Source organism: Acanthopagrus latus, chromosome 16, assembly GCF_904848185.1.
Source record: "Acanthopagrus latus isolate v.2019 chromosome 16, fAcaLat1.1, whole genome shotgun sequence".
Lineage (NCBI taxonomy): Eukaryota > Metazoa > Chordata > Actinopteri > Spariformes > Sparidae > Acanthopagrus > Acanthopagrus latus.
This window is the reverse complement of record NC_051054.1, coordinates 14858864-14879647: the sequence shown is the minus strand read 5'-3', so window position 1 is coordinate 14879647 and position 20784 is coordinate 14858864. Positions and strand designations below refer to the sequence as shown.

At 44.3% G+C, this 20784-nt stretch overlaps 1 protein-coding gene across 7 annotated transcripts in view; it reads left to right on the top strand.

Annotated features, from left to right (window-relative positions):
- The window catches only part of LOC119034429 (regulator of G-protein signaling 6), a 40332-nt gene extending 19862 nt beyond the window's left edge, over positions 1-20470 (top strand). For 5 of the 7 annotated variants that reach the window (XM_037125402.1, XM_037125405.1, XM_037125404.1 and 2 more), the window contains 15 exons: positions 6925-7024; positions 7838-7888; positions 7987-8093; positions 9443-9494; positions 9979-10043; positions 11271-11347; positions 12093-12174; positions 12467-12541; positions 13065-13166; positions 13310-13482; positions 13681-13806; positions 14434-14620; positions 15333-15422; positions 17245-17304; positions 18160-20470. In XM_037125402.1, coding sequence (XP_036981297.1) covers positions 6925-7024; positions 7838-7888; positions 7987-8093; positions 9443-9494; positions 9979-10043; positions 11271-11347; positions 12093-12174; positions 12467-12541; positions 13065-13166; positions 13310-13482; positions 13681-13806; positions 14434-14620; positions 15333-15422; positions 17245-17304; positions 18160-18210 — 1398 coding nt within the window. In that variant the 3' untranslated portion in view covers positions 18211-20470. The remainder of the gene's footprint in view (positions 1-6924; positions 7025-7837; positions 7889-7986; positions 8094-9442; positions 9495-9978; positions 10044-11270; positions 11348-12092; positions 12175-12466; positions 12542-13064; positions 13167-13309; positions 13483-13680; positions 13807-14433; positions 14621-15332; positions 15423-17244; positions 17305-18159) is intronic. The other 2 variants (XM_037125406.1, XM_037125407.1) reach the window with 2 other exon arrangements.
- The last annotated feature ends 314 nt before the right edge of the window (positions 20471-20784 follow it).

Below are 20784 nucleotides of genomic sequence, written 5' to 3'. Positions count from 1 at the left end.
GTTCTCCTCTCCATCCAGCAGGCTTCATTCTCACCTCGTTCCCCAGGGCACCGCACACCAGCTGGAACTCACTTAATTATGCACCCAGTATGCCGCGGAGGTCAAAATGGCGCTCAAAAAGAGTGTCGTGTGACAGGTTGCGTACTTAGGAGAAGTTGCTTCATAGCACATCATCCGACAAAAACGGGCCGGGACAGGGTGTGTGCAAGGAATATATATGTATATATATATATAGTATTTTGTGTCTTTGTGAACATTGTGACATTAGAGGAAGAAAATTTCACCTCGAAATTTCGATTAGACGTAAATGTGATTGCATATGTTAGCAATTTCATGAACTCAGCATATGTAGGAGATACAGAACAGTGTGTCAGCGCATGCAAAGTCCAGTTTTTTCTTTAAAAGTTACTGAGGAACTTACAAATCTTACTCTACAGCGTGTGACAAACATGTACATGGTTGAGTTAAAACTCAGCTAGTGGCCAAACTTTACAGATAAAGTGAGGTCCAATGTCAGTCCAAGTGTATAGACATGCCATATGGACTCTATTAATGCAAACCATTTCAAGGTAAAACCACATCAGTGAGGAACAATCAACAAACAAGCAAGCTTCCAAACAGTAGTGCATCAAACTCAAAGAAACAAAAAGCATCTTATATTTATATATCTATTATTTCCAAATGTAGATCCCTTTCAGTAACACAGGTGGTCCAAAATTCACTACTGCATGATTAAATCATGAAAAAATGTCAAAAAAAAACAAAACAAAACTGTGATCGTGGATGGTTTTTCACGCTATTATCTGTCGTGATTTCAAAGCAGACCTCATCATCGGCGATCCTTAGATGGCAGCAGTTTGATTGACAGCTCACTTGAGCAGATAGAAGTTTCTACTCCTGCCCTGGAGCCCGTTCTCCTCTTCAGCCACTAACACGCCAACCTCCTGACGATTGATGCATGATGTAGCATCAGATTACAAATTCAGTGACATACGGTTTATCACGGTTTTTGAAGCCACAAACTTGGAAATGATGCCAGTTTATGTGTTTTTCCGTGTTTTGCTCTTTGAAAAGGCAGTTTTTCCACCTAAGCACTTTTTTTGGACTGTAACGAGTTTTGGCCTGTTACTTTCAATCAGGGGTATTTTGAGGTTCCAAAATGACTTCATTGTTGTTTTTTATTTTTTTCCAGGCGCCTGGATATTTCAAGTGAAAACCCCGTGTTAGGTGTTCAATTTCAGCAATATTGTCCCCAGCTAATTGAGGCACTTACAGGTCACCTGCGGGCTTATTTTTTATTAAAAAAAACTCTGACAGCTTGGGAGGAAAAATCACATTAAAATCCAACAGAGCCCAAAACCATAACTGTACTCCTAATCGTTCAACAACAGCTTTAAATTGACTTTGGGTGACTAGGATAGGCGTTTCCAGGAATAATAACGGGTTACTTAAAGTAAAAGAGGACAAAATGCAACAGGTTCCAATGTAGTATGTAGAAATGCTCAGATTTAGCAAAGAAAACAAAAATTTCAAGTCATTTCTTTGATAAAAAAAGATAAAATGTCACCATATTTTAAAACAAAAATCAATTCACAAAAAATGTATATTTACATTTGCAACCACAAAATAGTCCCACAAAATCAAAAGTTAGAGCGGAGACAAACTACACAACACAAAGGAAGGCTACAGGCCAACTGCCAGGCGAGGTTTACGATGCTAGCCCACAAGTGTCTGCAAACATAAATGCTACAGAACGCAGTGCTCGTGACAGCACACTCCGGGTGGAAGCATGCGTCAGACAGGACTCTGCTCTACGAGCCAGCGAGGGCTCAGCGCAGCCACGGTCGCTCACTGTGAAGGAGAGTCAAAGTTCCAGGCTGGAGAATGTAGTAGTGCTTTAAGCAGGAGGGAATTAAAGTAAATAAAGCAACTCATGGGGTGGAGTGTGAGGCAAAAACCGTTCATACAGGACTAAGATAATTGACACAACTGACTCATGGCAGGTTTAAAGTATAGTAGCAGCTTCAGGTCACATAGAAAAGACATACAATTCAGGTTTTGGTGCATAAAGTATAGAGTGTAGAGCCTTGCTGTTAAGTTAAGATTTATTCATATTTTATTATACTTCAAAGGACTGCAGTACAGGTTCTATATTTTAATAACTGGAAAATATCTGAAATGTCACAGTGGTGATTTTAATACCCTGGGCTGTTATTTTCTGTCCGGATTAGAACAAACAGAAGAAGGCTTTTTTTTTTTTCTTTCGTCATATTAGGAACATTGTGTCATGCTGTTGAATTTTCACTGAGCAGTAAAATCAGGCCAGCTGCTCACATCTAAAATAGCATTATGCATCATATAATACGATCCTACAGTGAAACAAAATCTGCATCCACAAAAACGCATTTGACATGCAGTTGCGCCGTTGTTTTTCAGTCTGTTTGCCAGTTATGGAATAGGTTCTTCACACTAAAACTGTTACAAATAAACTTACAAATAATACAGTTTGGTTTTTTTTGTTTTTAATATATGGCACTTTTTTGTTTAAAACGCTTATGAACCCCGGGATACTCTAAACACTGCATGTACTTACGCAGTCAAAGCATAACAACCACTACACTGCTGGAGTTTGAGAATGACTTGACGAAAAAAAGGAACTTTTCAAAGTCTCATCACTATTTTATCCTTATCCAGCTCTCACCCACGATTCATAATTGTCTCCGGACCGTAGATTTATCTTTTTGCCCGTCACCTGGACATTTTTTTTTTCTCCCTCGCAGACCCACATTTCTTTCAACAATGACAAGTGTGCCTGAGCCCCGCTGATGACTGCTGAATCATTGATGGCACTATTAACGCCCCGATACATCTTTTAGCAGCAGCCGTCTCATTTCTGAAGACTGGGACAGTTTTTAATAGCTTCATCTCTGGCCATTTTTGGAGGAAGGACGCGGCGTTTCAATTAGTAGTGGAGTGATTTTTTTTTTTCTTTTTTTTTCCCCTCCATACTCACCAGCCCGCCCTACCGGAGTTCCACATGTCGCATTCGCTTGATGGAATTTATGTCGCTGATGCCCTGTTTCATTTTAGTTTATTGTGTCCCAATTACAAAACCGTGTCACAGGAAGTGGTGCCATCTTGTTTTAGACGTTTAGAACAGATGCTTTTTCGCTATTGGCGTGCTTCACCTCTAGCCGCTCACTCGTATTCTCCCTATGCCTTTACCCTCCTACATGTGCCACCCTTAAAGCCATGAAAGATAAGGCGGACAAACGACAACACAAACACACCCACGCGCACAAACACACACACACATGGCTGTGTGTCGGTACAAAATGCAAACATACAGTGGCAAGGTACACAAGTGTTCTCCTGATAATCATTTATAGAGCCCGGTGGCGAAGGGGGCAAAGTGCTGTTATCGCATGGTAGCGGCAATTTTCAGCTCTCAAAAACCCTCCACACCAAGCTGCGAACGCCATTAGCCTGTACATCCAGGAGATACGGTGTGCACTATCTGTAGCCGTGCCAAGTACTCCTCGTCCGCTGTCATCCTATAGAGAGATAATGAGTTCTTTCTTTCTATATCGCTGTACCCATCCCAGGGTCCTTTATTACGCGAGAACAAAAAGGGACTTAATCCTTTGCGTGTTGTTGTTGTCTTGGGGGATTGCGGAGTCCTTCAGAGCTGGATTGAACGGAGCCGATTTCAGAGCTTTTTTTTTTTCTCCCCGTGTTTGTCTTTTTGCGCGGAAGGTCTGTCTTCAAGGGGAAAGACGCCTGTGTATTCGGCGCTAATCTGCCATGAACCTGATTGTTCCCGTGTGAAACCGTTCACGCTCACGTGTAGGCGAAAAGCAGGGCCTAAAATACCGTGGTTTTTTTTGTTCACAACACAGAGGTCTGAGCTCTCTCCCCCTCCCCTCCCCTCGCTGCGAGAGATTTATCAACAAGAGTTGAGGCGGTAATTCTCCATAGTGGATGTTCAATAATTCATGCCAAGACACTCTCTCAAGCTTATGGTGAGAGATCGGTAATTGTCTTGCCACGCAGTGCTCTCTTCCCCTTCCTCCCTGCTCTGCATTATGTGTGTGATTAAATCCACATACATCTTGGTGTTTTGTTGTAGATGGATGGGGCGTGCGGATGAATCATCCGTTTCATGCTCTGCCAGGGAGGATGATTACCTGTGATTGTAATGGCGGTCGAGTAAATGCTGCACTCTGCCTGCTGCTCTCTTTTCACACTACGATCCACTTCTTCCAAAAGATGGTGTCGATTGTTGATAGATTATTGCTTTGCTATGAAGTACAATATTGAGCAGTGCAATGGGTTGACGACATACAGTATATCTATGAACGTAAAGATGATAGAAGGGCTTTATATGTAATGCAACAGTCTACCTTGTGGGCATGTTTTACTGGGGAGCTTTTGATATGTTGTTTGGGTCCTTACTCAGATTTATATGTGACGTTATGGGAACGTGATAAAGGATCCTTCACTCCCGTGGTCTTATACTCCCAGGATATTGTGTTCTCAGGGTTAAGGTTTAGGGTTTTGACCAAAATACTATTTAAGGGTTGATATGTGTTAAAAGAACATTGAACTTGGTAAAATAGGACACTGGGACCATGGCAATGTAGGGTGCTGGGAACACGGGACCCTGGTAACACAGTAGCTTCAGAACAGAGCTAAGTGCTAATGTCAGCATGCTAACACACGCATACTGAAGTCATTTTTTTGAAGTCGTGTTTGCTGTCTTAGTTTACTGTGTGTTAGAATGCTAAAGTGTGCTAATAATGACTAAACCCAAACTGCAACTCAAGCTGATGGTAATGTCGCTAACCATAATGCAACTGGTGGTGGCCTTAAACACAACGTTAAGGGGAAACCAGAATTGTCATCCTGAGGGAAACATCCAATTGTGCTCCAGATTTGATAATAATTCATCCGGTCACCATTGAGATTTGTCAGCCCGGACCAGTGGTGGACCGACCAATCGACAGGCATTCCGACAGACCAGCGTGGGCTGAAAATAGAAAACATACCCATAACCAGATTCCGTATCATCAACAGGCACGGAACATACCTTCATGAAATGTTTTAGAGCCTTTTCTGCCCGCCACAGTGGTGGGAGTTCACTCACAGATACGCTGTGTTAAATGATGAATGACCGGTGGAGGAAGGAGGAGTGATCTAGATGTAGAGCACACTGCGATGCTGTGCGCCTGTGATCGTGACTTGAAGTTGACTGTGAACGTGGCGGGGTGAGGAGGGAACGCACTGCAGACAGCCTGCTTTGGATGAGAGAAAACAGAAAAGGCCTCTTTAAATATGGAGCGTGTCGGGCCCATGAGTTGAACCCTTGAAAAATTCAACCTAATCAGCTTTGTCATAGTGTAGCAGAGTGTGGGGCCCCGTTGTGCATGTGCATGTGAGTGTGTATGCGTTCGAGCCTCAGAGCGTGCTTACTTACCAGACAGATGCTCAGGGAGCCATAAAGAATTTAACAGCCGGGCACAACGACCTTACCATCTACAGTACTGCCTATGGTCGGCTGCTGATGATACAGCTAAGTGTGCAAAATCAGGATCTTCTTGACGTATATTGATTCCTAGCGAGACTCCATCTGACTGCTCACATCGATACGTGACCTGACCCGACTGCTTATGAACATAAACAACCCCCGTTTCCAGGGCTTGACCAAACACAGGTTTTCCTGCATGTTTGTGTGTTTTCGCTCTCTCTATATGGATTTCTGTACGTTTGTGCGTGGGCGTCCGCGTCCTTCAGTGACCGAATGTCCGCTTGTTTACTGTATGTGCTCTCCTGCCCCCTCCTCCAATGAAGTGAGTGTACTGAGTGGCGATCTGTGCCGCGCTGGGCCCTAATTTTAGGCTGCCGATGTGTGATGTGTTTGGGGTTTTGGCAGTGTCGGCGGTGTGATGTTTATCTCTGCCTCTGGGGGATGGCTGTGACAGGCTTTTTTTTTTTTTTTTTCAAACAGCCATGGCCCTTGTTACAGTTAAATAAGTCACGTGCGACTAGATTACCGAGCAAATACACTAATGCTTCATAAACAATTCAATACTGAACCTTTGACCCAAGCCTGTTCTATCTTCAAGCTTCATAGCGATGTCACTTTCTATTACTTCAAATTCAACTTCTGGCTTCAACGCTGATCCTACTCACCAGTCTGAGAAGATAAAAAAAAAAAAAATCATGCAGATGTGATAAATGGGTCAAAAGCATTGTATTGAATTTTCTATTTATGTGATTTCTTTCTCCAAACAAAAATAACGCTTTGTGGAGCCTTTTAGTAGCTTACCGCTAATTGTTTTGGTTTTACAGGTGATTTGACTGTTCTGATCCGCTCTCACTGCTATCATCAACATGTTGTACGGACATGGAGGGCAGCTTTTTCTCAATGAAAAAGCTTCCATAAACCCACTCAAAGTGTTTGACCGGCACCGAGCAGCAGAAGGACACAATTAGCAATTTTAAATAAATACCAAAAACAGAGCTGAAAGGAGAGTAAATATTTAACTTGCATTTATTAGTTGCAAAACCATGAATGCTAATGTTTCTCTGTCCCTGCAGAATGAGTAAATAGGCAACTGTTGAACTGTTAACATCTTTGTCACTTTAATTGTTGTTTTGCTACACCCAGTTGGCCAAAATGTCAGTTATTGCAGCTTTAACTCTAAATCTTATGTTTAAATTGAATAGACCACTAGCTGCATGATTTAGGGGGATTTAGGGGGAGCTACTGAAAATGGATGTTTAAATCTTCTTAGAAATTAATTTGCCAGAAAAAAAGATCAGAAGAAATATGTATTAAAAAAACCCTGCTGTGTTGTGAATATGTGATTTTTTAATTTTTTGTTTTTTTCTTAACACGCTCTCCCTCTGGCCTCCCTATAGATTGAAGACATCGTTACACGAATACAAGATGAGAAGGCAGGCGGTGTTGCCATCCGGACTGTCAAAAGCTTCCTCTCCAAGATCCCCAGTGTGGTATCGGGTTAGTGTTTGTGTGTGTAGGTGTGTGTTCCGGCCTGTTTACTGTACGGGATGTGATTGCACGTGTACGTATCCTGTGTGTTCCGTGTGTGTATCCCCCCCTTAATAAGGCCTTATCTTCCGTGATGGACTGATAATTGTTTGTGTGTGTTTGTTGTCTCACTCAGCGAGCGGATGAGTCAGAATCAGTAAACCAAATATGACCTTTTGCTCTTATTTAAATTGCTACTACTACAGTTGGAGGCAAATGATGTCATTCCCAATAAGACCTCGGCCACTGAGAAAACAGCCTGTGGTGTGATGCTACCCCACAAAAGCTGCTTTTCTCCTTCTTGGTTATGTGTGTGTGTGTGTGTGTGTGTGTGTGTGTGTGTGTGTGTGTGTGTGTGTGTCCCTCTGTGTGCATGCACTGTACTCTTTCTTGTTTGTTTATGAGATGAGTCACCAGCGTCGGACGAGGGGGTCGCTCCTGCTCTCCCAGAGGTTGTTTTTTAGGAGTCACTCCCTCACGTGGCACCCCCGGGCCTGATGGCCCCAATGATCTCCCAGCAGCCTCCGCCAAGCACACAGACCGGGCCAAATATTGTGCTGTCCAGGAGCAAGAAGAGAGAAACGGCTGCAAATCTGTTAACGTTATGTTATATTTAGACGCTTAGTCAGCTTTGACAGCTCTGACCCACAGCTCTAAATGGAGACGAGTCACAAAGACTTCCTCGAAGCTCATTTGTGTTTGTGGATTGCGGCCTTTGTTGAAACTGTTGCAGATGTGGAACTGTGACGCCGCCTCTAACAAATGTCCTTCTCTGAATACCAGGGGCAGACATTGTTCAGTGGCTGATGAAAAACCTCTCCATTGAGGATCCAGGTATGCCCGCTGAGCAATCTGTCATTACATGTAAGCACAATAGAGCTCAACCGAGGAGGAGGGCATTTTCAAGTGACGCTTTCATTTTTCCTCAACAGCTGAAGCCATCCACCTTGGGAGTCTTATCGCCGCCCATGGCTACATCTTCCCAATCTCTGACCATGTCCTGACACTAAAAGATGATGGAACTCTTTATCGCTTTCAGGTACAGAGCGCTCCGCCACCAGAGAGTCCTTGTCCTGCGCTGGGCTGCCTCTGAATACAGAACAATAAGATGATGGTAGTTTATCAGAGGGATGTGTTTATTGCGTGATGCTAATGAGAGCAATCCTCGCTAAGCCTATTAGTCATCGCACCAAGGTCGATACTGTATATCCCTGCTGGACGCTGCGTCAGAGCAGGAGGTGGGCCGCGGAACAAAGCCCACGGGCCAGCCGTGCAGCTTGTCAGAGGGGTGTTTTTTCTCCTCGCTCCATCTGATCCAGCATGAACTTTGACAGGTTCCTCTGATGGCTACGGGCTCCACGATGACTCATTACTGTGACTGGGCCATTAGCATCCTAATCCAGCCGGCCAGCCAGCCAGGCATGCAGGCAGGCAGGCAGGCTCCCCCTATGGGAAGCACTGAGCTGGCCACACGCTGGCTCGGCACTTTTCACCGTCACCTGCCCCCCGCCCCCGCCCCCCTCTGCTCCTCCCCCTCGATCTAACTCTGAATGCATTTATCTTCACCTCTATTGCTCAAGATTAAAAGCCATTATTGTGCCTGCGCAGGGGAGGGCAGAATGTGTCACACTTGCTCATTCAGCAGAGGGCTAAAAATACCCCCCCTCTGATGTTGTCGTGATGCAACAGGCCCGCGTCATCAGAACATCTATAAAGAGTCCACAGTGCATTGGAAATGCACTGGCCGGCCTTCATAGCCGTGCTGCACGGATTAGCGACAGGGGAACGTTTGTTTGCCCGTCTATAAATAGATACTATTCTGGCAGGAGAGCCAGATTTAATGACAAGTGTCTTCAGTTTGCAGCGGCGAAGTCTCACAGACCCGACTCGATCCTCCCGGAGTTGGAAATGACAATAATAATAACACTAAATGAGACTGCGTTAACCTTTTTTTTTTTGTTCGTTACACTCAAACAAGCGCGTTCATTAGCGACAGCCCCTCTGCTCTCGGGGCTGATCACCGCCGTGAGTAACAGCGCGGATGAAATATGTGGAGTACCACCACCAACTTTCTAATTCTGCCCCCTCATTAAGAATGCATGATAGATGTGAGTGATCCATTATTAACGGACTCGGGAATGAACTTTGAATGTGTGATATAATTTGCAACAGACAATTAAAAATGGATAGAGAAGAATATAGCTCCCATCACTCCCCAGATGGTTTGCAGGGATCATCATCCGACATCCGACAGACTTTCTGACTTCGGGGGGGACGTGGGTGGTGGGAGAAAACAAACCTATTACTGTTCATCTTGACAAGAATGTAATCCTGATTAGTAAATAAACAAAATCTGTGTCTGTTTCTTCCCCCTCTGTTTTCCGTCAGTCTCCGTACTTCTGGCCTTCTAACTGTTGGGAGCCTGAGAACACAGACTATGGTGAGTCACGCGCTTGTCTCTCAATGTTTGCCTCTTTCTCCAAACCAGGAAAGATCTCGCTACCGCCTCCGGCTGTCTCTGTATCTCACACTGTAGATCTGTTGTTGACACTCACTGAGCATTGATCCAAGGGGGCCATTCCTTATAACGGTTCTGCCCCCCACCTCCTGAGCAGACCCCACAAGAGAGAATCCTGTGGGCCAAGATTAGTTGAACAACAAGAAGGGACAGTTACTGATAGAGGAGCATCTTCAGCTCTCTGCATGGCATTTACTCGAGGCTTGTTATTTCAGAAGACAACACATCTCCCGCCCTGCTCCGTTCATTAGTGTTGCTTCAGACAGCTGAGCCCTCAGTCAAAAGAGAGAGCATGATCCGTCTGAGACATTCTTTTTTTTTTTTTTATACAAAAGCCAGACAACCCGCCAGACTAACTCCTTTTGCCCTCTTAATGTCTCACCCCGTCTCTCTTTTCCCCCTGCAGCCATCTACCTGTGCAAGCGCACCATGCAGAATAAGGCCAGGCTTGAGCTTGCCGACTACGAGGCTGTAAGTACACAGTCACTTTGTTTTCAGCGAATGCCGGGAAGCTCTCGCTCCGATGCCATCATTGCGCGCCGTCCGTAATATGATGACATTCCGAATTTCCTGTTTTCTTTCACTTTGCTGTAAAAAACCAAAGAGCTGATACGGTGTCCTCTGGGGCCTCGAGATACCTAAATCCATTCTTCCCGGCAAAAAGCCATTATCAAATTGCAGACTTTTATACAAATCTGTTAAGGGTCATTTGCTTTTTTTCGGGAGCACCATTTGGCAGAGTACAATTCAGTCATTTACTGGTCATGTAATGTATGCGAAAGTATCTTTAGGTCTACGTGGCATCAGCAGATCAATACAGTCTCGAAAGGGGGCATTACTGCAGTGCTGATCTCTTGGTGTTATACAATAGCAAGGCACTGTACTAATATTCTAAACTGCTCTGCAACTATTGTCCAGTCGACTTCCTTTGTCTTTGATTCAGGTCACTTTATGCCTCAAGGCCTCATTGCGCTTGCTGTTTACATCCCAGCTAGTTAGTGCTCAGAGATCTTTCTCTCCATGTAATGAGGTCATATACTGTATGACATATGCTTGCTCATATGGCGTTATTAAGAACATACTGTTGTTCAGTAGGCAGTGTTTTATGTAAGTGCGTTATGGAGCTTTCTGGGGCTGGTAGAGATCAGTTTTTTAGCTAAATCTATACCATGATGCTAAGTTGAACTCAATGTACTCGAGACATTGTGTGGTCGAGACTTTACTGTACTTAAGTGCAGCATTTAGGTAAATGTATTTAGTCAGAGTCCATCACTGGAAATGTATTTTTTCACTTTTATGCACACATTTGATGAGAAGATTCATACCATACCACCACAATTAACATGAAGTTTTTTCCTGCTAAGCTAAGCTAACCAGCTTACAGTGGCTTCATATTTACTGTACGCACATGAGAGTGCTGTCGTCTTCTCAGTTAACGCTTGTCAAGTGAGCAAAAAAAAAACCCCATGCATTTCCCCAAAATCTGCAACTACATTGTTAAGAATACAGTGATAAGTTACTCCAAACACTGTGCGGTAGCTCCAGTTCAGTGACACGTTCAGGTCATTTCTCTCAGCGCAGGTAATCCAAAAGTAAAGGCACGCCATCGCAGTGAACGGTTATAATGTAATCATCTAAAGTCCCTGAATTCAAATAACCTGCTACCCTTAATGCCGCGTCTGATTGGTTTCCCTCCAGGAGAACCTCGCCCGGCTGCAGAGGGCTTTCGCCAGGAAGTGGGAATTTATCTTCATGCAGGCTGAGGCGCAAGTCAAGTGAGTATACACAAGCGCATGTGAGTCAGAAGCTACCTCGTGACGTCAGCGTCGTTTCAAATGTGACCGATGGTGGGAGAGAGCTGTGGAGATTGAAATCAGGTTTATATATTTGGCCACATGCATGATTTGATGCTGTATCCCCCCCCTCCGAGGAGAGGATGTTTCAGCCTACAGTGTCAGCTGGGCGTTGGGCCAGCGCTCGTCTCATTAACAATGCTCTGTTTTCATGCCCTGCTCTGACTGGAGGGTTACATGCATTAAATACAGCAAGCACTCCCCTATGGATTTAAACACACACACCGCTTTTTTCCTCTCCCTCGATTTTATCTCTCAGTGAGACTTCCATCTGGTGGCCTGGTTGCGTAAGTGCAGCACCCATGTCTCACTGCATTCAGTGGAGATGCTGCTGTCTCCGTACAAGCGAGGATGATATGGACAACAACAAGTCTTACACATGGGGAACAAACCGTACAATAGCAAGGGCCAATCAGTAAATGTCAGTTATGAAAGAGCTCGGCCCCACCGGAGGCAATTCCAGACCTCGTTTGGTGAATCTGGCAGACGGGTGGAGACGCCCCCTGACCCTTCAGCTTTTTGTCCCTAAATCAGCCTGTCAGCGGTGTAACTGTGTGTGTTTTTTATGAGAGCAACGTTATTCTAGGGAGTGATTCATCGTGTGTGACCTGATATTTCAAAGGTGTGTGCTCTCTGTGTGAGCGGCTTGTTGTTCCTCTGTCGACAGGATCGACAGGAAGAAGGACAAGGCCGAGAGGAAGATCTTGGACAGCCAGGAGAGAGCATTCTGGGACGTCCATCGGCCGGTGGTGAGTTTAGGACAAAAGTCATCACAAGCAGAACGAAAGGAGTGTCATATTTTTTTTATGATTAAAGCCTAAAAAGAGCAGAATCAGCTCCACACTCTGATCAGCTGAGAGATCTTTTTTTGTTGTTGGTGGTAGCAGAAACAGAGTAGGTCACTTTGCAGACAGGCCTTGTGTAAGCCTGACGTTACCAAATAGGGAACAACACTGTATTGTATGAGTGCAAACCGTACATGCTGGAGAGACACTGTCGTCTGACCCAGAATTACGCTGTGTCTCCCGCCGCCTCCCACAGCCAGGCTGTGTCAACACCACAGAGATGGACATCCGCAAGTGCCGAAGAGAGAAGAACCCACACAGAGTGAAGAAGGTGAGGAGAGGAGGACAGTTGATGACTAACCCAAAAATATCCTCCTTTTATTCATTTATTTTTTTCAAATCTCTCCAAAAGCGAACCAGTGTTTCATTGTTAGGCTGTAAAGTATTTGTATATATATATTTATTTGTTGTGACTACAAAATTTTAAGATGAGTAATCACTTCATAGTAAAGGGAATAGTTTGACACTTGTTATGAAAATGAAAAACAAAATGAATATAATCAAATACTTTTTTCTTTTTTTTTTAACAAACCTCCATATATTACCCTCAAATCCAAAGCTCTAAAGATAAAAAGTGTAACAAATTGTATTGGATGAAAAGCAAAACTCCTCCTCAGGTTATTAAAAACCCCAAATTCCCAGACACAATACTGAGGCCCCGACCTTGGTGTCTTCAGCGGTCCCGCAACCGCTACCTCACATTCATCAAAGTGCAATATTGGTCTGTCAGGGTTTATGCAGTCCAATCAAAACAACAACAAGATTTAGCACGTCTCTCCTTCTGCGTCCTCCAGTCGGTCTACGGGGTACCGGATGACGGCCAGAGCCAGCCGAGTCCCGTCCACATCAGCTCCCAGCCGACCAGGAAGACCACCAAAGAGGACGTTCAGAAGGAGGTAACTCGCCGTGTCGCCGTCTTCTCCTTAGGTCATTACCACCGGTCCGCCTCGCTCATCTGTCATAGCGACAGTCAGGGGCGCAGACTGATGAGCTGCTACCTTATTTAGCCTTCTCATTACTCTCTCCTCCTCTCCATCAGATCACCTTCTTGAACACCCAGCTGGACAGACACTGTATGAAGGTTTCCAAAGTGGCCGACAGTCTGATGAGCTACACGGAGCAGTTCATGGAGTACGACCCCTTTGTGGCCGCTGTAGAACCCTCCAACCCCTGGCTCAGTGATGACACTGCCTTCTGGGACTTGGAGGCCAGGTGCGGGGCCATGTTGGTGCTGATAAACTTTTCTTGTCCTAACTCAGAATGGATGAGATGGCTTTCTGTGTTCTGACTTCCTGGCTTCAGTTCTTTATAGACCAAGAGGGGAAATTACTTGTAAACAATAAACAACTCTCTTATCTGATTCTGTTTTATTCTATTCTATTCTATTCTAATTTGTTTTACTCTGGGCAGTCGCGACCCCAGCCAGCAGCGGGTGAAGAAATGGGGCTTCTCTCTTGAGGAGGCACTGAAAGATCCGGCCGGACGCGACCAGTTCCTGAAGTTCCTGGAGTCCGAGTTCAGCTCAGAGAACCTGCGGTGAGGCTGTCACTGGAGCTCATCTACCGTACTTAAAGCAGCAGCAGTACATGTTTTTATTTCAACAAGTGATCACACGATTACTAGTGTGTAAAAACGGGTTAAATGCATCAGAATTGTAGCCCGACCCTGCAGCTCTGTGACGCCGTTTAGCATCTTCCGGCTCTTTGTTTTGTTTTTGTTTTTGGCTCGCTCCTTGCTGCTCTCAGCAAAAAAATGCTGGGGGAAAAAAAAACACCTTTTTTTTCAAACTTGCCAAGCTCTCGATAGCTGACAGACGAAGTTAGTGGAAAGCTGGGAAACACGGTGAAGCAATTAGCTGCTAAAAAGCCTGATATTTCCCTCTGGGGTTAGTGGAGAGCAAAACAAAGCCAGCAGAACTGTGTGAATATTGGATTCATCAGGTGAACACAACTCTGAATGAATGCTAATGTTTCTCTGAATCTGCTGAATGTGTAAACGCGCCAGTGTTCTTTGCCATATTAATTTACTAAGGGCGCTGTCAGCATGTACAACATGATAACAATAAATGCAACAAAATGGCCGCAGCCTAACCACCAGTGTTTTGTACGCTGTATGCCATATTTAGTTGAAGTTGTTACTGATGAGATACGATGCCACTTGCAGGTTCTGGTTAGCGGTGCAGGATCTGAAGCGACGGCCGCTACAGGAGGTGGCCTCCCGGGCGCAGGAGATCTGGCAGGAGTTTCTGGCCGAGGGAGCGCCGAGCTCCATCAACCTGGACTCGCACAGCTACGAGCGCACCAGCCAGAACCTCAAAGACCCCGGACGCTACAGCTACGAGGACGCTCAGGTGGGCTGAGCTTTTCCCGCCCTCGTGGATGAATTCACGTGGCTACATGGCTACACACTCACGCTAGTCCGGATAGACACCGGGCGAACAAAGTGCCAACACGCCTGCGCCTGCAACACATCGATACTACAAATGCATCTCAAGTGCTGCAGAGAAAGTTTAGCTGCACAGAAAAGGTGGTGACACCTCCTCGTTACACCTCATAATGACTGAGCAGCACTCTCTCTGGTATTTAAGCTCTATTTTCCACATTAAAAGCTCCTTTCAGTGAGTTCGGACAGGTTTGCCCTCCACTACGTCCCCCGTTCACAACACACACACACACAGAACCTGAACCCCTTCCGCCCCACTCATGTTACACAAGTGTCAAGAAAGACAGAGGAGAGGAGAAGAATGACGGAGTGTGTTTGTGCCAGGGCCTAATGAGGCGGGTAATGCCGTGAATAGGCTGTTCACTCGGTTCACCATGGCTCCCTCTGCTTTAAAGCGGGTAGGTGATGTGTGACGCGGTACGCCTCTCACTGGCAGGACATTACTCAGCTCCGTCTCGCAGGGCCCCGCCGCTCATGTCGGCACGCTCTGTTTGCATCACCCCACATGCATGCATTTCATTAGCATAATCAGACCTCCTTCACCGCTCTGCGCTCCTCTTTTACTTTCTCATCCTCGACGCACACACTCTCATCTCGGCGTTTTTTTCTTTCTATTGCAGGAGCACATATTCAAGCTAATGAAAAGTGACAGCTATGCACGCTTTTTGCGATCCAACATCTACCAAGACCTCCTGTTGGCCAGAAAGAAGGTGAGCTGCACTCACTGACCCCCAGTGTCACCTCAACCTATTCCCTTTCTCATAATGATTTTTTTGAAGACACTCCAGGTTCATGTCTATTGTTTGTATGCAGTCAGTACTTAGTTATAGGACATGCATTGTCTTATTTTCATTTTGAACTCAAGACTTTTACTTGTAACACAGTATTCCTACACTGAGAAATTATATATGTATATATTTCTGAGTAATCCTTCCACCACCAGTAAGTGATCTAAGTGAAGGAAATCAAATAGCTCAGTGTTTAGGACATCACACGTGTATCCTATAAAAGGTGGGTCCCTTTAATGCGATCTGTCAGCTCTTAATAAGGTATGGCAATCAGCTATTCAGCACACTCAGGGGACTATTAACAGAGCCCCCCCCCCACCCCAAAAAAGGCAAAACAACTGCACCCAAGATACAGGAGCAGGGATCCTGCTAAATTATGTAAAATGTCAAGCGAAGAGACTCAGAAAACATGACATCATATGCCAAACACAGACAAAGAGTTGTGCTGTGGATACAAATTACCACCGTACAGTAAGTAGGAAGTGTGCAACAAATGGCTGACTGATGCAGCCTAATAGGTCCCAGTGTTGTAGCAGTGAGTGGAGTTTAAAGTTTAGTTGGTAAAAATGTTATATTAGGGAACACGTTAACCAGCTGCTGATTAGCATGTATATTACTAGCTTCTCAGGTCTTTATTAGTCATTAGTAAAGCTGTTGTTAATGCCTCATTCTGTATGGTCATATTCTACAACTAGTAGGTCATTAACTAAGAATGTTCCCTCAATATCATCCTCATTACTGCTTATTGATAGTAACTAAGGAATGGGCGTTATAAGGTGGTAGTTCCTCTTCACTAGCAATGATGGAATGTAACTAAGTACACTTACTCATGTAATGTATTTTGGTACAAATTGGAGATATTTAACTTGAGTATCTCCATCCTCTGCTACTTTATACTTCGATCTACTACACTTTGGAAGCAAATACTGTACATTTTACTTTATTAAAATCTATTTTAAGAGCGTTTACATTTCCAAAACACGGACTCCAATAATCAAAATAAATCTAATTGAATTTTGCATCAGATAATCTGTCTGGTGGGTAGTCTGTTTACCTATACATTTCAGTATACACAAACAAATATTTGTATATTTTACTTTTACTTATACTATTGATAATTAAATACATTTATTATTTCCTTTATCTACTTCACATTCTTGAGGTTATACTACATTATACCTGAGCAAAGCATATTAACGTCATAATTCTCGTACTTCCCTGCTTAATGGCTGAGCAGTTGTAGAATATGGCCATGCAGAATATGGCATTAATAAGACCTTTATAATAACTCTAAAAAATAGCCAGTACTCTACTAATATACAGGCTAATACGCAGCTAGTTCAGGTGTGTATCCTAATAAAGTGTTGTTATTCTCCTTCCCGTAGGCTATAAGCATTATAGCCTTGCGCAGTTAAACAAACAGTCATTTAGCTTTTCCGTGTAATATGGAGCTTTCCAGCAAATCACAGCTGCCTCTGTTCATGCTAGCCTTTCTGCCCTCTCCCGTTTGAACACTGCTCCTCCTGCTGGCCTGTCACTGACCCCCCCCCCCCCCACTCCATTTCCTGATTTAAAAAAAAAACTGCAACTCCCACATTGTCCCCCGGCCCTCATTTTTGCAATTGCCTGGCCCCCCCACCTCCTTTTTCCCCCCTCACTAACTACATCACCCCCCCGAACCCCCCCGTCAAAACACCCGTACCTGACACAAACACTCACCCTGCTTCCCCCCCTCCCAAAACAGCAGCCAGCAGACACTGAGCAGGGCCGCCGCACCTCCTTGGAGAAGTTCACCCGCAGTGTGGTAAGTCATTTGGAGCTGGGGCTGATCATATCACAAACCACACTGGCTGGCTCACTATCAGTGGCTTTTGCAATTGTAACCATATTACACTCTGTTATGGCTCTTTGTACATGTAGTAGGATGTGTGTCTGTGAGAAAAGATGACACCTAGTCCAACCCAACATTGTAGATTTTTACAAATAGCACCATGATGTGTGATTTATAAAGCAGAGTAACGCTTTAGGTCCTTGTGATAAGTGTAAGTTAATAAGTAATTAGGCTCTTGTAAGTCCTTATAGGATGTTTATTGGTTAATAAGCTATATGTGTTAATAATAGCATCATAAACACATTGATTTTATATTAAAAGACAGTTATAAGCACTTAAGGGAAACTTGTTATTGGCTTATAGATTATCTTAAAGCAGAGGTATCAAACTGAAATGTGCTTGGGGCCACTGCTGGTGTTGTCATCTCGTCAGCGCATCATAATTTCAAAAGCTGCTACTTCTCAACATTTTGTTGAATGCGAGACAGGCAGCAATGGCTCCACGCTGGAACTGAACCCGAGCTGCTATGCTATGATGCTATGCTAATTTGATCAACTCATAGGTTGTTTAAGTTCCTGTGTCTTAAAACTGGTAAAAAAAGTTTCTTTTATTGCTTTCAAATGTCATATAATCTACCAATTAACACGTTTATGAGACTATTAACGCTTATACAGTTTTTTTATGTTAATAAGCATCTACTAAGGACTTATAAGGGCCTTATTAACTATTAACTGTTGCATATTACAAGGACCTCAATGTAAACTTCTAGCTGAAGTACTTAGACTGTCGGCATCTCTGTTTAGTAATGTTTTTTCATTGACCTTTCAGGGCAAGTCTTTGACGGGCAAGCGCCTGACAGGCCTGATGCAGTCATCCTGACACAGCCTGTGCTGCAGGGGCACAGCCAGACCCTGTTGGGGGGGTGACCGCCACACAGGGGCCGGGGCGGGGGCACAGACTGTGGAGCTGCTGTGGAGGCTCTCAGACGCCGCTCCGAGGACCGCTGCCGCCGCCGCCACACTGGCGGTGAGGCACTGGGCACACGGGGGTGAACGCCCCAAACAGACGATGCTGACAAGGGGAACCTCAGCCGACACAACACATGGCATGCAGCGTACAGTATAAGCACATTCAGACTAGGGCTGCCCTCTTTTTCATCACTTAGTCGGCAAGCCGGCGGATGAGGCTCGTTGTCGACTAAGCTGATTCGTTTATATCGTTTTGATTTTGTTTTATATAAAGGTTTCTTGTGTATTAAAAGCACATACCTGGTATTGCAACAAAATTCTTTGAAAAAAAAAAAAAGAGATTAAAATTAAACATTTCCGTTTGCCACAATATTTGCAGTGAATGAACAAGTGGTTTAGTCGTCTCCTAAAAACAGCCGGGGCCAGTCTCGATATAAACATACCCAGACTGCTGAATGGTCAGAGAAGCACATCAACAGACTATCTATCAATCTACAGTTTTGTTTTTGCAGGCAGCCAGCAATAAATAAATTGTGAGACCATTTTACCCCCCCTTTTTTTAGAAAAATATATCCAACCTCTTTTTTATCCTTGAAATTTCTATCTGTTCCTTATAAAGTACATGTCACGACCATTAAATAGTGAACGTAATTCTGGCAGTGTTCAAAAACACAAAGTTGGTTTGTTGTCCCGTAAGTTCACGGATCCTTGATGGTATGGTTTCTCATGCTTCATTACATTCCAAGATCTGGCATAAGGGCTTAATGTAGCATCCACACTGCGAGCGTCGTCGCATGTCTCACCCAAATGTCTTTGTCAAGGATTACTGTGTGTTTCGACAACAGTGCTTTGTAAACGTGACGTGTGGCGAGGGTGGCTCCAATCGATCTCACCCCCCCCCCCCCCCCCCCCGGATTCACAACTTCCCCCAACTTCAAGGTCAAATGATCTAATGCCTAAAAGTTTGTGTGTGTGTGTGTGTGAATAACTGAGAAGCTTTGACACAAGCGATGGCCCACGTGGTTGTGTGAATCACTGTCATTTGAGGATTTACTTTAGTCACAGCCCCACCATGCAGAGTCATATATGATATAGCCTCCATGTGCTTTATGGGCTCCTACTGTATAACTCCTACTCCTACTCTATATAGTTTAAAACAAAATCCAGTGCCATGGGTCCATCTAGTGGTGGTTAAACCACAGGACCACACAACAGAGTGTTACAGGACTGTATCAAGCTGTGTTCACTCCATATCGAAGGATATCATGATGTCAAATCTAGTCTCATTTCAAGGCCTGCTGCCCAATATGGGATCACTTAAGTTTTGTTGCTTTTTTTTTTAACTGCATGAATATGTCATATGTTTTCTGAAAAAAATGAAAGATGTTCACTTTTGTTTGGCAAAGTGTATGCCATGACTCTCCATCTTAATAATCGTCATGTGTTTTGATGACTGTGGGGAAAAGTGGTGCATGTTATTGGACCGTGAAGGAGTGGCTTGACTCTCCAAAGACAGCACGCAGTTGGTGGAAAAAGCCCCCCTGAAGTGGAGCGACACCCCTCAGCGAACAGACATCAAAGCCCTGAAATGCAACTGGGGACAATGTTTGACCCGTCATGGGTGCCGCACACTGAACATGAAAGGCCTCTGTGCTCCACCGTGGCTTCACACTTCTTCTGCAGACGGAAAAGTGCCCGGACTGAGGACATCTTAGCCTCACGGCTCCCCCGTGAGGCCACTGACTGCTACATTTACAGACCACACTGCTGAACGAGTCAATCGTCTATCATTTTCTATTATTAGTCTATGAGTCGTTGCAATGCACTGTACAGGTCATATTATTAACCACCATTATTATCATAAACCAATAACCTCTTGATTATAAGGTAGAGAGAGAGACAGTTAACTCGAGTCGATGTACCAAATGTTATTCTCAGCACAAACACGATGACACTATGTACAGGGTGCATTGTCCTTGTAAATCGGCTACATTTCATTTATCCAAAAGCACACTTTATTATGATATGGGCACATTACTATGCATGTAACATATTCAGGGCATTTTGTGCTTTTAGTTTCTCAATCAGCAAGATAACTACTGGCACTCCAAAACACTCAAGCACCTGCTATCTATCCATGAGTACCAAATAATAAACACTCTGGACCTGTCTGCTGTGTGTGTGTGTGTGTGTGTGTGTGTGTGTCGCTCTGTTCTTGCTGCTTTGTGTGATGAAACAAAAGAAGTGACTCCTTTGTCTGAGTCAGCTGACAACAGCCAGGTCCCGAAACAAGCTGGCTTTGCCTTTTTCTGGTATATAACAACACAAGGCTGCAGGGAGATTATAGTATGTGTGAATATTAATCACAAAACACTTCTTTGGTTTTATTCTGACAATTTTTTGCTTTACCGGAGAATGGTAGTATGAGGCAGACCGGAATAAAACAGGAAAGTTAGAGGGGTATGAAGTGCAACAAAGGTCAGTC